This window comes from Acartia tonsa, chromosome 6, assembly GCF_053477335.1.
Source record: "Acartia tonsa isolate MP-2025a chromosome 6, ASM5347733v1, whole genome shotgun sequence".
Lineage (NCBI taxonomy): Eukaryota > Metazoa > Arthropoda > Copepoda > Calanoida > Acartiidae > Acartia > Acartia tonsa.
Window position 1 is genome coordinate 18,843,468 of NC_137265.1, and position 17,610 is coordinate 18,861,077.

General features: G+C 30.4%; 1 protein-coding gene across 2 annotated transcripts in view; it reads right to left on the reverse strand.

Annotated features, from left to right (window-relative positions):
- The window catches only part of LOC145323203 (tyrosine-protein kinase Src42A-like), a 263,675-nt gene that overhangs the window by 38,492 nt on the left and 207,573 nt on the right, over nt 1-17,610 (reverse strand). For both annotated transcript variants that reach the window (XM_080165652.1, XM_080165654.1), the window contains 3 exons: nt 12,415-12,501; nt 12,114-12,185; nt 4,462-4,588 (listed from right to left, as the gene is read on the reverse strand). In XM_080165652.1, coding sequence (XP_080021778.1) covers nt 4,462-4,588; nt 12,114-12,185; nt 12,415-12,501 — 286 coding nt within the window. The remainder of the gene's footprint in view (nt 1-4,461; nt 4,589-12,113; nt 12,186-12,414; nt 12,502-17,610) is intronic.

Genomic DNA, 17,610 nt, shown 5'->3' on the forward strand with positions numbered 1-17,610 from the left:
GAATATTAAGATTCAAGATATTGTATCGTTTCAGCCATAATGAAAAATCTTGAACCTAGTGTCGTATTTCATACAATTTTCCACGAAAATTAAAAAAGATCATAAAATGAATACCAGTTTTGTTATACTCGCAGTATGGCTGAGAATCAGTTCTAATCCAGCGGATGTTGATCGGTTTTAAAGCCATATTGCAGACTATAAAAACTGGTTTTAATCTTATAATTTTTCATTTTAATATCCGCGGAAAGCTGTATGTAATATGATGCGAAAAAAAACAGGAAAAATAAAACATTGACTTAGCCCATTTTAATTAAGTAAAGATAGTAAATTATAATTAATAAATATTCTTAAAAAGAAATATTTAATTACGTGCTGTCAAATATTTCATTTGTGTACAACGATAGATTTATCATTACTTGGATGCTACGTCTGATTTTCATCTTCTCTAATAAAATGAAACCCGCAGCAGGCTATAATAAAGATTCCCCCTTTAACCAACCTACTGGATGAACGAATTGACCAACAAATGAGTTGCATATTAGCAACCTAAATTGACATATATTTTTCCCCTGTCATAATATCCACGTACATCATACATCCATTACACCCCCTTGAGCAAAATAGATGAGATATTGCGGTCATTACTTGCTAAATATTGCAAATTATTTTGCATGGGTTGGCCAAGGATTATTGTTGGCTGATCTTTGAACTTGTGTATGTATCTTTATGGCAAGGATAACTACATGAAGCTATCAGTTTTGACAACAAATATTAATATTATGTTTGATATGGCCATATATATTAGCAAAGCTGCTTTGAATCGTTTTTAAAACTGCCTTAATTTTGAAATGACTACGATAAATCCTCTTGAAAAACAAAAGAAGAATGAATTCAAATTTATTGAGTGATATCTAGCTACTTCAAAAGGAACGTACTTTCTAAATAAATAAAAAGGTACCGCACGCGCGTTAACAACACTAAAGGTCGCACACACCCACACTCAATAAAAATCAGGGAAAAAAAGAAAAAAAATGTTTCAATGAAAATATAATTTTTTTAAATTTTAGGTTTGAATATCTTCTAGGTTAAACTATCTGTAAGATATGAATACCTTGTTGGAGAATAAGTTTAATTATTTGAATTTAAGTATCCTTATATTTTTCACATTAAAATGTTAAAAAGTGCTAAAAATAGTCGACAATATTTTTTGAATAAAAATCAAATCATAATATTAATACCAGTTTTATTATCCCGGGCCTTTGGCCCCTCGATGTTATGAATACTGGCATTAATCCTAATTTTTTTTAATTTTTAATCCGTGGAAAGCTGTCTACAATACGATGCAACAAATAACTTTTCCAGTTATTTTTTGCTGATTAAAAAATCCCTTTATCCCATTGATAATAAGAAATGGTTGATGAAGCCAAAATACCTTTTGAAATGCTAATAAAGCACCTCGTTAAATTAATGTAATATAATCAGGCAGAGAGATTAGTAATGTAAATGATGATGAGGTCATTAGGGGAGATTAGGGGGATCGCCTAATACACCATTTCAAGTTATGTACAGTCCTGTAATGTTCTTTGTAATACTAAATAAAGATCATAATAAAAATATAATGGCATATTTACATGTAAAAAACAATATATTTTTCTATAAATGATTTCTTTTTAAAGTTTTAGGGTAAAAATAATTTATTCAGATGATATATCTCTCCTTCTTAAAGTACAAGAATTTTCAAAACATTAAATTGAAAAAAATATTTTAAAGCTCATAAAAAAATACACTTTTCTTTGTACTAATGAGTTTAAATTATAAGCCTTTTTAATATTTGATGTAACTTTATAGTCAGTTTTAAGTTATTAAAATTCTAAAGAAATAAAACATTTTTTTAAGAAGCCCTTGCTATAGTAATATATAGTCCAGTGAAATTCATTAAAAAGATTCTAAGATAACTTCTAATAAGTTAAAAGCATAAATCCTTTGATGTTATTTAATAGTCAATTTTAAGTTATTAAAATTCTAAATAAATAAAAGTTTAGAAATAGCTTTAGTCATAAATAGTCCTGTGAAATTTATTACAAAGATTGTATGATAACTTCTAATAAGTTTAAAGCAAGAATCCTTTGATGTTACTTTATGGTCAATTTTAGGTTATTAAAGTTCTTAATAAATTAGGTTTGAATAATCTTTCAATAATTATCTATAATTACAAATAATTCTTATTGAAACCAAATGTATGTTAAGCTCTCTATCATTCTTTTAAAAAAAATTTAATTATCTTATTTTTTCTTAACCTTTGAATTCATAACCTTTTATATAAAGTAGTAAGATGTATGTGTGTGCATGTCCGCTAAGATCTCGTAAACGAATATAACCGACCTTTGCACCACAAATTTAAGAAAAGAATTTAGGCTATTTTGCAGTGAAAGTTGGGTAGTGGTATGTCATAAGAACTGTGCATGATTAAAATTGCTAAAAATATGTTATCCAGTATTATCAGCTAAAAGGCTTACAATAAGCACATAAAGGGCAGATTAAATGGGCCCCGAAGCTAGATAAAAAAAAAGAAACAGAAAAATAACTCATTAAAGATTTTATCAGTAGTTGTGTTTAGTTGTATAGATGTAAGATATATATGGATATTATGACAGGGGTTGCTAACATGAACATCATTTATTTGTCAGTTCGTTCATACAATAGAGGGATTGGAGATGGGGTAAAGGGAGTGGATGGGCCTGTCACAAAAATTCACTTTATTAGAAAACTTGAAAATCTGGTGTAACATCCATATAATAATAATAAATCCATTAGTAAAGTTTAGGTATATGAGATACTAGATATATTCAAAGATCTTGGCGCTACTTTAAAAAAACAGGATAAAAATATTCATGGGTTGTTGGCCTATAAGGGGAAAAATTAAAGGAAAGATAGTCAATATCATCCAGCCGAGACCTTTTGATAAAATATGAGATTATAAATTTATGTTTAAATTTAAAAATCAGCCAATATGCAAGAAATAGATCCTTCCTTAAGTGCAGATCTATAACTAAGACTCATTTTCGTCTGTTAACAAATTGCTCTTTGTTCTTTGGTAAGGACATGGTAGTGTTTATAATTCCGACGCTATTAGCCGATTTCAAAGACCCAATACAAAGTCTGGCTCTGCCCTGAGGGGAGAGTTGCATTTAGCTCATGCCACCTCAATTCTTTTACTTTAAATCTGTTAATTCAACACATTAAAATCGATATTTTAAAAAATAATACCTAAAGCAAAATCCTAAAGATAAATAATGTTTTCCAAAAGGTCAAAATTATGGCGCATGTAGAATACTTATTGAGAAGCTACGCATCTCGCAACATGCAAATGAGATTTGAAGGCAGATACTTAGCATTTTTATGTTATATATACGTGTACAGCATAAAACATTTTCAATGTTTTTTAGGATTATAGTTCTATATACATATTCATATAGAATAATGTTAAAATAAATGTTCTGTAGGTATTTTTTTTAATGAAAAAAGTTGGATTTAAAGATTTTTAAAAACTTCCTCAAGAAATTGATGATAAACTAGTCGAAAAAGATTAAGAATAAAATCCAAAATTTTAATTATTTATATTTCCCTGTCATTTCCTAACTTTGTTATGGTATAAAAGTGAAGACAATCCTCCTATTCTTACAATAACATTACGGGTCTGTAAATACAAGTTTAGTTAGGTTGTTGTTGTTGTTGTAGCCATGATTCTCTGAAGTTAGGACTCAGATGCACACGGAGACTGGAAGTGAGAATACTTTGGCCAATCTTATATTGGTAAGCTTCGCGCACAGCTGAGTGTATACTATGTTACATTACAAGCTGACCCGCAATTCTCGTGGAAGCTACTCAATTATTACATCACCCTGGCCTAGAGTTTTGGCAGGTGTTCCATATTAAGCCACCCTAATTAATGGCACTCTCATACGAGGAGCATGGATGAGGGAAAGCATGGTTAGAGCTGCTTGATTAGTAGAATCCTAACTTCCTACAAATCTCCCCCCTTACAACCCTAGGGCATCTTAGGGAAGGTTGTGTGATCATAATCTCACAAATTGCGACAGCATTTGTCAACCAAGTGCAAAGTCTATGTGGGGACTTGAACTCGGTTTCTCCCAACCACAGCGTAGTGCGCTAACCACTACACTATGGGACACCCAGTTTAGTTAGGTTATATTAGTTGCTGGTTCACCCGAAGGGTTAGGTCACTGCAATTAAAGGCTCCGCAGGGGGTTGGGCATAAGAAAAAGCCTACCAATTTTTATAAAAAAAATGAGGGGGATAATTTATATTTTGTTTAAGCACTTTAAAGGAAAGCACCTTAACTTAAGTCTTACCTGTACACATGGTTTCCTAAGGTTTACACACAGACCATCCTTACCTGTACACATGGTTTCCTAAGGTTGACACACAGACCATCCTTACCTGTACACATGGTTTCCTAAGGTTTACACACAGACCGTCCGCGTCTCTGCTATAGTGCTCCACAAGTTCTTGTAAAGTTCTGAATGTCGTCCTCCGTGCGATGAAGAAACCGCCCTCGTCCAGTTGTCTGTAATGAAAACATTATGTTTAATTTTGATTGTTGGACAAGCAAAAAGTAAGGGAACTAAAGCTTAATTGAACAAACTCGCACCTTAGAAAATAGGATAAGGTAAGGTATTTTTTTAGTTTAGATTTTAAGGTCAGATTAGGTTAGCTCATATTGGATACAGTATAGAACCGCAGGTTTAGGCCCCACATGGCTAAGGATAATTGAAAGCACTCAAAATACATATGTATCATAAATAAAAATTAATAATTACTTAGATCACAATATTCTCAAATATAAAGTAATTCAAATCTTTTTAGCTAGTCAACATTTAAAATATAATAAGGCAGTCAAAAAATAAAATGCAAGTGGGGGAAACTACTATTCATTGAGACACTACACCTTTAATTATAGACAAATTCTGCCGAAAAAATAACATTAGCTTGTATACTTAATTTTTCATGGCTATCTAAATTTTAAATTAGCTTCTAATTGCTTATTTATCACACTTAATGAGGCAGTTTTTAGGATTTTAACAATGTAATTTTAATGCCTAAATTTGAAGGCCTCTACTTTAAAATAAAATATTGCGTTATTTTTTTTTAAACTGAGACAATAGAATAATCAAAGAATAATCATTGACTTTTACATTTTGCCATTTTTATATTTTGTTTGTGTCGTAGGTTTATGACTTTTTTAGTACATAAACTATTTGTCATTTTTTAATGGATGATTCCTAAGACTATGAAGAATATTGGTTAATTCATAGCATCTATGTAAATAACAATTTAAAGCGGTACCAATTTTATTTTAGCTTCCCTTTTATGAATGTTGTCATTCTTGTTTAGTTTTAGAGAAGTTATAAATCAAGCAGCTAAGTATTGAGGGTCAAAATTTTTGAAGTATTGAAAATATTTTATCAAAATAAGTTTATCAAAAGCGTCCGTCCGTCATAGAGATATATCTGATCTTTCACATAGGAATATCAGAATTGTCCCGTAAATTTCAAACTTAGAAACCAATCCAATCCCTCTACAGCAAAGGAATATAGCCTAAAACTTGCTCTATAGGAATATCAGTTTTATTGCATATGTTAGTATATATGAGTTAGACAACAACTAAAAAGATGTGAGACATTCCACTGCTTTATTACATCATAGTTTTGATTGTTTAATTAAAGATAACGTATACTCTTTTTTCTAACATAAAATAAGGTACTTTGGCAAATTGGTATACCTAAGATTTGTAATATACCCCTATTATCCAATCCCTTATCCTAACTTTAATCCAAGTATAAATCTCTGAATAATGACTTTAATGTTTCTGTTAACTGATGTTTTATACGGTAGTGTCCGTCATTTTAATGTGTGCCGACAAAATTACCCCATTTGGGCTTTTTAAAGATCAAGGGGAAAAAAGTGGGAAGTTGACTGTTCTTGGTTTAAGGGAGGGTGGGGACATTGGATCAAAAATAATACTGACACCCAAAGTTATAATTATAATAACGTTTTCTCATTCATTGGCTTAAAATATTTGGAGGCTTTTATTAAATTTGGATTAGTTGGTACAAACTTGCATTTTTAAAATTGTTTTGCTGGTAATTTTGATCGACAAAAGGGGTAATTTTGTATATCATAATTTACGGATGTGTGGGTATTTTTTCGTTCCACTTGTTACTAAAATGGATATTGCTATTATATTCCTCATAATGAATACTAAGTATTATGACATACTTTAAACTTTTATAAAAGGCAATTAAACCTTTTTATTTGGAATATACAGGGGAAGTTTTAAAGTACTGACCTTTTTAAAAGTTCAAGCTTTTGAAAAATATATAATCATTGTCTTTTATGAATAAATGTTACATCTAAAGAATTATTTTGTATAATTTTTAAGGTTCATATCAACTTTTTTCTATCTAATAAAAGTTCATAGATGGATGACATAATTTTGACTGAAATTTACATTGACATTACGAACAACATTTCCAAACATGACCAAAAAGCTTTAGTCTAAAAAACTATGTTGATATTAAAACAGCAAAATTGTTTGAAACTTAACATAATAAAGAAGTTTCATTTATCTAAAGCTCAGTCTAGTTTTATTCAGACTGTTTATATTTTCTATACAGATTAAATTTGATAATTAAATCAGTCTATAGGTCATTTCTAAGGACGGTAGAGTTATGAAAGTTTTGTTACTTAAAGCTTTTGAACATATATTTAGCGATTTTGGTGTTTTTTAGTAGCGAAGCTACTCTATAATTCGAAATGTCCGTCCGTCCGTCTGTCCGTTTGTCTAAGACAAAGTGGGGGAAACGTGATTTTCTCGGCTCCTATTAAAGATAGACAGCTGAAATTTTTTAGTGAAGATTCCCATTACATATGCGCATCTAATCTATACATTATTTTGTACATCAGTTTATTAATTGGGGTGCTAGATCGATTCCTTAGATCGATTGCTAGATTTTTTTTGTTTTCGTAATTTTCTCGACTCCTTTTCAGGACAGACGACTGAAATTTTCAGGAATTTAGTAAAATTGCATCCTACATTTTTTTTGCTAAGTTTCATTAAGATTTGTATATCGATTGGGGTGCTAGATCGATTCCTAGTTTTTCAAGTTTTCATGATTATCTCAACTCCTGTTCAAGATAAACGGCTGGAATTTTAGGGATTATTTAAGTCAACATTCTACATATTTCTATAAAGTTTTTTTAAAGATATTATAATTGGTTGAGGTGCTAGATCGATTCCTAGTTTTTCATGTTTTCATTATTTTTTCGACTCCTGTTCATGATAAACAGCTGATTTCATTTATGTTTTTTTTAACATACTCAAAAGAATATTTTTTCCTGATGTCTATCAATAAATTAAGAGGTTCGCTACTTATGGATGTTGTCATCCTTGTTTTATAATATTATGGTACTTAATTTACTAATATTTTGAGGTAAGCAAATTTTGCACGAGAAGAAAACTTGCTTTATATAATTTTTTGAATCTAAATTGACTGTGATTACATAGAGTCAATCGTATCAGAAATCTTCTTTTTGATATGAAGTGTGAAAGGGTTTAATTAAGATATGTCTGTAATGCCTTTGTTCCTATTTATACTAGTAGCAAGGTAGAATTTAATCTTTCATTCAAATTTTATACATTTTTCCTTAAAACAAGGAAGATTTTATCGTTTAGTAGCGAAGCTGTTTGAAATGATGAGATTAACATAAAAGCTCACATTTAAGATATTTGTCTGATGTCTGTACCGAAAGATCTCGCTGACAGCAGAACCGATAAGGCTCTCTATTACAGAGACGTTTCATATAGTTCTATGAAGGTTTTAAAATAAATTTGGAGACCTGCACCCTCCCAAGAGAAATTATTCCCCCCCCCTCAAAATTTTTAAATTATTCTGCTGAAAATAAGAATCTAAGATGTAAGTCGACCCTAATCCAAGCCGTTTACATTACCCATCTTTTAAAGTGCCCCTTGTGTCCTCTAGGGGCGTAGCCGCTAGTATATGTATAAATTAGATGGTATATGCATCAAAAGAATACAAAAAATACGGAAACGGAAAGACGTTTCACAACTTTACCAACTTGAAGGAGAAAATATTTTCCAGGGCTCGACAGCGGCGCGTCAGCCGCGATGGAAACTCAAATCTAAACCCGTTTGGATGCTTTGAAAACTTTTCAAAAGGAGGGATTGCCATAATTGGGTCAGGTATAGACTTCAACTGATTTTACAAATTGTAAAAAGCTAATTTTCCTGAGGCTTACTGGCGAGCTGACGCCCAGCTGCCGATCCCTGATATTTTCTGCATAAAGGGTTCAAGGTATATTACAAGGTTAAACTTGGCAAAAAAATGATAAGGAAAGAGATAAAAAGATAGAGATAGAAAGGAAAAGAAAGAGATAAGAAAGAGAGATAATAAATTTTTAAGAACTGGCTTAATGTAGAGAAAACGAGTATGACAACATCCATAAAAGCAAAGCTCAACAAATAAGACAAACAAACGATCATTGACAAATAATCAGTAAGTTTATGAATGGATTTAACTACAAAATATTATTTCAAAATTGTGCCTAATCGTATTATGAATCACCTTTTAAAAATCATATTTCAAAATGGACTTTCTACATTGTACCAAACTGTTTCAGGAATACAGCTACATACGGACGGACCTACCCTAATTATAGAAAAGCTTTGCTTTCAAAAAAGGGGGGGGGGGAGGAAAGAGACATTTAACTTTTTATTATTTTGAAATTAAAAAGTGATTAAGGGTTAATATACTAAAATTGTGTAATAAATGCTTTCATTATTTTACGATTAAACCCAAATTACTTAAATTTGATGTTTAATAATAAAAACCTTAATTTTCTAAAATTCCTTTTAAAAAAGGAATACTTATTTTCTAAAATAGGTATACCCAATGATATCCAAGCCTTTGATTTTGAGGGGGTTGAAATAAGGGTGGTTTAAAGGTTTGAGGAGGACGGTGGGGGGGGGGGGGGGGGTTAGGTGTTTTAGGGGAGTTAAATGAGGGGCTCCAAAGTTTGAGAGGGATAAACACTCCTTTATTTCCACCATTGCATGGACGTCTATGGGTATACCTACATCATATAATGACGTGATTTAAACTAAATATTGCGGTTAAGATTTTCTTTAATTTTTGTATTATTCTTTCCAAGTAATAATTTGGCACTTTCATACAAAATACCTTGTTGAGCACTCACAACCCCCCAATCACCTTTGAAAAAAATAATTGAAAATCATAAAAGGCTTGTTGGGAGACCGTATGTTTTTTGTTTTGCTTGTTACTTTAGCTCAAGAGGTTAGGTCAAATAATTTTGAATACTGGTAGCCCGCAGGGGTTAGAAATAGACAAAAAAAAACTTCACACCACTTGTTTCCAATTTATCTAAAAAATGAACCGGGGGAGGGGGTTACCAGTGCTCATCAGGCAATTTGTGTGAAAACACCAATATTCTTGTTACATAACATTTTCTAAAAAAGATGAGTAATGGAAAAATAAAAATTAATGATAAATGATTGGGTGTGTCCTGATTTTAAGAATTATAAGGATAATACATTTATAAGAATTAACTGGATTTCAGATTTAACAGGGATATCAAGGGATAGAACGATGACTTAATGTACTCCCAAATGATGATAAACAAAATCAAGCCTTCTGTAGATTAATTCTATTGGTTAATTAAACCAACCAAAGCTTTTGAGCCAAAGAATGGCAGAGAATGTTAATAAAACTTTGGACAACTGCATAAAATACAGTCCTATATCCCCTACTTCCCTGAGATTTAAAAACAACTTTTCATTAAAGCATGTTGCTTTTGAATGCATTTTTTATAATAACATCAGACCTTAGTCGTAACGCTAGTATCCAAGGGTCTTAAAGGATAAAACAATTAATAGTCGATAGATTGTATACATCCCCACTATTAAAATTATTAATTGAAGACTATGCTAGTTTGAACCATCCAATAAAGATTTTAAAAATTTTTTATGCCAACTTATAGGAGGAGATCGTTCTTATCAAAAAAAGCTTGGGGACCATTATAATTTACAGTACAAAATCCCTTTCTCCCTGTTACTATAACATTTCCTTTTTAAAGATAGAATCTTAAAAATATAATAACGTAATTAAGACAGTCTGAAGAGTAGTATTTAATTCTGAATTATAGAGTAGCTTTTCTTTGAAAATGTAGAAAATTATTACAAAGTTAAATGAAAAATGTAGTTTGAGAAAAGAATTGTTGGCCAAAGTTTTGTTAATCTGGTGAAATCCAGCTAAATTTGTTAGGGGAAATCATTTATACTGACAGTGGAATAACCCCTAATCCCTTTCCCATAAATGTATCTTGTAAGGGTTATGTAAGTATTGCACAGTGCCTCAAGGTCTCTTTGTAGCAGGGAGGAAAAAGGACATTGGACTGTTCATTATACCGGTTCCCAAAGCTTTATAAACCCGTTCTCTTATTCTCTTTTTTGAATTTTGCAGTTCCCAAACTATTCCTCTAATACTTTGCTTATCGTAATAAATCGGGTGAAAACGTTAATTTATCGTCCATTGTCGTATCTCTTAAGATTCCTGCTTCATAGGTACTAGAAAATACAGGAAAATACAGGAAATGGGTTGGATTGTTTATTATAATGTCCACTCAAGATCTATGTTATTTTACCAATTTGGTCACAAATCTGAAAATAAACTTTTCTCCTTCTTTCCGATTTAACAACTAGCTTTAAAAAATGCTCTAGAGATTTTTCTTTTATTTTAAAACTCATTTTGCTGATATATAATTATACAATTTCAATGCTTAAATGTATCCTGTGTGCCTGTAGCCTATAATCTCAATAACTGAGCTTTTTATAGGTCCAGGGAAGGTTAACAACTAGTATAGGGGAGGATATCTCCATCTTGCCAAAAGCAATCGACTTTGGAAATATTTTACTTCTTCTTTTAAACTAAACTTAAGTGAAGGGTCAACCTACCCTCCACCCCTTCCCTCAAGTACCAATAGAGGCCTCTAGGTATGTAGCTTATAGTTTGATATTATAGTGGTAATATGAAGTTGGAATTATTTGCTAAATATATACCTTGACATTATATCCAAAAATGTTCATAAAACATCCTTGTTTTGTTTTACATATGATGTGTAAATCTTTTGTATTTAGTTTAATAGTTTCTTTTTTTTGCCAACTAAACAATATTGTCTCAAAACTTTGGATAGCACAAAAACTCTCCATGATTTTAGTTTCTAAGATAAACACAGTAAAAAAGTCGGACTGATTATGACGTAACAAAAAAAAATTAGCCAATGAGAGGCTATTATTGACCAATGGTAAAATTTATAGTGGCCTCTCATTGGCTAATTTTTTTTACGTCATAATCAGTCCGACACTTTTACTGTGTTTTTTAAGGTAAGCAAGGTTATCAGGAGGAAAGCTTCTACATTACTTAAAGCCTGACTTCTCATAAATCAATCTTTATTAAAAGTAATAGGATGTGTGTTTTTCTATCTGTCTCGTAGTTTTCCCTTACAGTGAAGATTCTGAGTTTTCCAGGATAGATTTATGATTAATTATGGGGAGGGAATGTCCACCATCTCAAGAGAATTTGCTTTCGAAAATAATCGCAACCCAAAAAATAAAATATATGTTTTTAAGTTTCTTGTAAAAACTGAAATAAAATTTTTAATAAGAATAGGGGTAGTTTGGTTGGAGGGGGGGCGGTGGGTGTGAGTGAGGTATACTAAGATTTATAGAACAACCTTTGCAAGTTATTCTTAATCGGAATCAGTTTAGAAACATACTGGTATAGTCATTTATCGCATCGTATTACAGAAAGCTTATTAAGATAAAAAATTATAGGATTAATCACCTTGCCGCCGAAGGTCCGGGCAAACAAAACTGGTATTAATTTATGATTTTTATTTTAATATTCAAGGAAAATTGTCTGTAATACGACGCGATGCATGATTTTTATTATTGCTGAGAATCTATTGTAATCCAGCGAGCATACTGGAAATCTTACCTAATTCTATAATGTTTGACTGTATCACCATCTCTGACTGACAAGGAGTAATCATTCTTCCTCGACTCTGAGTCCCTGATCACAATAGATATAATATAGTAGATACATACTCTATACATCAGCCAATAGGAAAACATTAAAGAATCCGTCCATGGGTTGAATTCAGATTTTGATACAAATGGGGTGAATTGTATCGTGAAAATGTATTCCCTCATATATTGTGAAGCATATGACAAAATATGAAAAGTCAAGTTTGTCAGATTATGGGACAACTTTGAGCATCTATATCTGGTATATCTATTCCCTGATAAGGAAGGTTCCGTGTTCGTTCTGTGGCATCAACAACTTCTTCTCGGCCTCCAAACGCTTGTTCTTCCCGAAATACCATCTTAACAAAAAATGTGTTAAAAACGAATAATAATTAATCAATAAGTACAAAGGTTTGCCTTTTAATTTGAGGGTCAAAAATTAAATAATCTGAGGTGGATAATCAAAAAGTACAAGTAACACTTAATCATCTATGGTAGCCAGATAAGCAAAATTATTTTTGTAAAAATCTTCGAATATAATAAAAAAAAATAGGATAACATAATTTAATATCAAAACCATCGATTTGTTATATAAATATACCAATTATAAAATATTAACATATATATATATATACGTAAAATAATTTGTATTAAAAACTAAAACATACATATAAGTATAATACGTTAAAAATATCAGGTATCTAAAGGAATAAGACCATGGCCGTAAAATTGATGTACATCCCCAATGATGATACATAAAAATACCCCTTCTATAGATTACAATTTGTTAGATTAGATTATTACAAGTTCGGACACTGAACTAAATGAATTAACTTATTCAAATTCAATAAAAGTCCCTAAGGTTTGTAAGCCAACGAATAAGAAAACGTTATTATAAGACTTTAGGGACTTGTGTTATAAACAGCCCAATGTCTCCTTCCTCCCAGAAAAGTATATTTGTTACAGACAGCGTATATTAATAAATTTATACTGGATAAAATTTATGGATAATTGTAGCCTATTAAGCAGGGAGTAAGGGAGGGAACAATGGATCGAATATTCATTTTTTTCGAGTCTCAGACTTTGGGTACTGGCTTAAAGGGAATGTACAAGAATTTAGCAGTTTTTAGCTGACTTTGAGTACTTGCGCAACCAATGCCGCAACTCGTGTGTTAGTTTTGAATATCTAGCAGAAAAGTATCGATAAACTTAATTTGTTATGATGTGGCTGGTTTTAACAATTTTTTTCTCTCCAGAAAATATCATTTCATAGATTAAAACTTTATTGTGATATTTGTTTAATAACCATTCTAAGAACCCAATTAAATTTTGGGTTTTGGGCGATGGGTTGAATGGGTTCCAGGGAGATTTTTATAGCTATTAATTACAGAATGATTATGTCAGTCTGATGTGCTAGTAATCTAATTTTCAAATGAATGCTTTTTTCTTGGAAATCTTTTCTTATTTTATAGTTTTCTGCCTCTCCCTATACAATTTCCTTCATATTTTCCGGATTATTCTGGATTTCATAGTCTTTCAGCGATAACTCTTAAATTGAATTAATTGCCCATTGTCCCCTCCCTTACTCCCTGCTAATAAGATATTGTCTGATTTTATGTTATAGCATACAAATTCTTTAGAATAAAGGGAGAGTTAAGTAAACTGAAAAGAAGGTGGCAACGTTTTAAGATTAAGCTTACTTTTATTCAGTGCTTAGAAGTAGACCATTTAAAGGTTGACTCGAATGTGGATTTTTACAAAATGCTAAACAAAACAAACAAGCAGCTGTTGCAGCTTAATATTTTATATTATAGCATACAAATTCATCATGATAAAAAAGTCAGGTAAACTGAAAAACTGGTACGATGCGACTGCGGATCGTTGACTATACATAGATGGGGGAAGGGGATTCCCCAAAAATTGTTATAAACCTTTCCAGGACCAATGAAAAGCTATATTGTAAATGAGAACCATACATACAGACAAATAGACGTAATGACATCCTGTTACTTTTATATAAGGATTTAATATATCTCTAAATCCCAGAAAAGTAAACACACCTTCAATCAAATGTTTTTTTAAATTATCCAATTAGCAATAAAATCACAAGGCTCTTTATCCTAACAAGATTGGGGTTTAAAATAATATAAAAAAATCCAATGATAAGACAATGGACAATAAATTGATATACAAAGCAAAACTAATTAGCCCTTCTGTAGATGAAAATTATTGGTTAAAACGTTTGGACACTACTAGTTTGGAATAAATCACTCAAAACCAAAAAGTACCCAAAGTTTTCAGTAAATAAATAAATCTTTAGGTACCAGTGTTATTTTTAGTTTAATGTCACCAACGAGCCACAGACCAAATTGAAGCTTATATGAAAATTACAATCTTTCAATAGATCCCTTTTTTAAAAATCTTCCAAAATGCAAAAAATATAAAACTATTTGATTAGAAATTTCACCATAATGCAATGAATGAAAAAAAGGCTGAACTAATTTTGAAAAGTTATTAGTTTATGGGGGTATAATTATAAATTAAGTCTGGCAAAAGAGAACATTTACTAAATGGTGTTTTCATAAAAAAACTAAATGTTTTGGAAATTTAAAAAAAAACCTATTTAGGGTAGGATTTTAAAATTTTTAGAATATCAAAGCATTCAATCCAGTGGTGTGCAGAGCAATGCACTACGGGGGTGTGAAACCATTAGGGGGTGAAAACAGAACAGACAGACCCTCAAAATTTAAATTTCTAAGAGAATTGTTGACACTTTCCAACATCCCCCTACCGCAACCCACAGATTCCATCTACCCTTACTAACAATCCAAAAAATTGTACTAGGTACAGCTTCAAATAAGCTTTATGTTACCAAATTTATTACTATTACATCCATCCTAAAGGATGCATTAAATTCATATCTAAGCTGTTTGACATCCCAACTTTGATTTTTTATTATGGTCTGGTGTGAAATCTAAATTTCATGCATTTCCACCTTGTTCCTTTTACACTTAAGTCTCAGGGATAGGTCAATGGAATAGAAATCTGTGGCGTGCACAAATATTTGCCAGGTCGTATGAGACAAAAAGGACAAGAAAAGATGAAAGCAGGCCTTTACCATTTCATGTCTTAGGAGAAATAATGTAGAATATACGTGGATAAGATGTTAGGTTAATATTTGTCGTCAGTTTAGGTGCTAACATAGAACTTATTTTTGGGATTAGAGGGGATTAGCCTACTCCGAGTTTCACCTTATTAGAGAACGTGAAAATCTGGTGTAACATCCAAGTAATTATAAATCGATTCTTAGGGGGGTGTTGCTAATAGGTTTTAATAAACCAACAAAATAAAATTCGAACTTTTTAAGCCAACGAATAAGAAAACTTTATAAGACTTTGGGGACTAGTGTAATAAGTAGCCCAATATCGCTTCACTCCAAGTACAGAAACATTTGCTAGACAAATAATTTTAACCATTTGAAATATCCCTGTATTCTTGCAATAGTCTAGAGAGATTGGAAATATTAAAACTGCAATATAACACTTCAGTTACTGTATATCAATGCAATGTAAGTAATATTATAACATCTAAAAAAATCTAGAAACCATTTTAATTCAACTATGACATCATTCTATGCTATTATGATTCAAACTTTTTTATAGATCCTGCTAAAAATGTAAAATTGTCTTTTGTATTAAAAATAAATTGTAAATAAAATATTAGATGCCTATTTATAATAGGATTTTAAACAGCAAAGTACTTGTCGAGCATTCAAACTCTTACTCAATCCATCTAGTTTTGAAAAAATGTATATGAGGCATTGTTTTATTTGAAAAATAAAGGGGTGGGGGGGGGGGGGGGGATCTTTAAAAAGATGTTTTGAATGAAAACGCTCATAAAATAGAAGTTTTTTGAAAGACAGGCAGAGCTAGGACTCCCGGGAACAAACTGTTCCCTATTATTAATAATAAAGTAGCGGGTTTTAGTGTTAGACATACAATTTGAGAAAAAGCGCCAATTATCATAATACTTTTTTGTCTGTCTGTAAAGATCGCGCTAACCACTGAACCGATTGCTATGAGTATATATGTTCTTGTTTGTGCGTATATTTAGAATATTTTAATTCAATATAGTCCAAGCTATGAATATATATGTTCTTGTTTGTGCGTATATTTAGAATATTTAAATTCAATATAGTCCAAGCTATGAATATATATATTCTTGTTTGTGTGTATATTTAGAATATTTAAATTCAATATAGTTCAAGCTATGAATATATATATATGTTCTTGTTTGTGTGTATATTTAGAATATTTAAATTCAATATAGTCCAAGCTATGAATATATATATTCTTGTTTGTGTGTATATTTAGAATATTTAAATTCAATATAGTCCAAGCTATGAATATATATATTCTTGTTTGTGTGTATATTTAGAATATTTAAATTCAATATAGTCCAAGCTATGAATATATATATTCTTGTTTGTGTGTATATTTAGAATATTTAAATTCAATATAGTCCAAGCTATGAATATATATATATGTTCTTGTTTGTGTGTATATTTAGAATATTTAAATTCAATATAGTCCAAGCTATGAATATATATATTCTTGTTTGTGTGTATATTTAGAATATTTAAATTCAATATAGTCCAAGCTATGAATATATATATTCTTGTTTGTGTGTATATTTAGAATATTTAAATTCAATATAGTCCAAGCTATGAATATATATATATGTTCTTGTTTGTGTGTATATTTAGAATATTTAAATTCAATATAGTCCAAGCTATGAATATATATATTCTTGTTTGTGTGTATATTTAGAATATTTAAATTCAATATAGTCCAAGCTATGAATATATATATATGTTCTTGTTTGTGTGTATATTTAGAATATTTAAATTCAATATAGTCCAAGCTATGAATATATATATTCTTGTTTGTGTGTATATTTAGAATATTTAAATTCAATATAGTCCAAGCTATGAATATATATATTCTTGTTTGTGTGTATATTTAGAATATTTAAATTCAATATAGTCCAAGCTATGAATATATATGTTTTTGTTTGTGCGTATATTTAGAATATTTAAATTCAATATAGTCCAAGATATGAATATATATGTTCTTGTTTGTGTGTATATTTAGAATATTTAAATTCAATATAGTCCAAGCTATGAATATATATGTTTTTGTTTGTGCGTATATTTAGAATATTCAAATTCAATATAGTCCAAGCTATGAATATATATGTTTTTGTTTGTGTGTATATTTAGAATATTTAAATTCAATATAGTCCAAGCTATGAATATATATATTCTTGTTTGTGTGTATATTTAGAATATTTAAATTCAATATAGTCCAAGCTATGAATATATATATATGTTCTTGTTTGTGTGTATATTTAGAATATTTAAATTCAATATAGTCCAAGCTATGAATATATATATTCTTGTTTGTGTG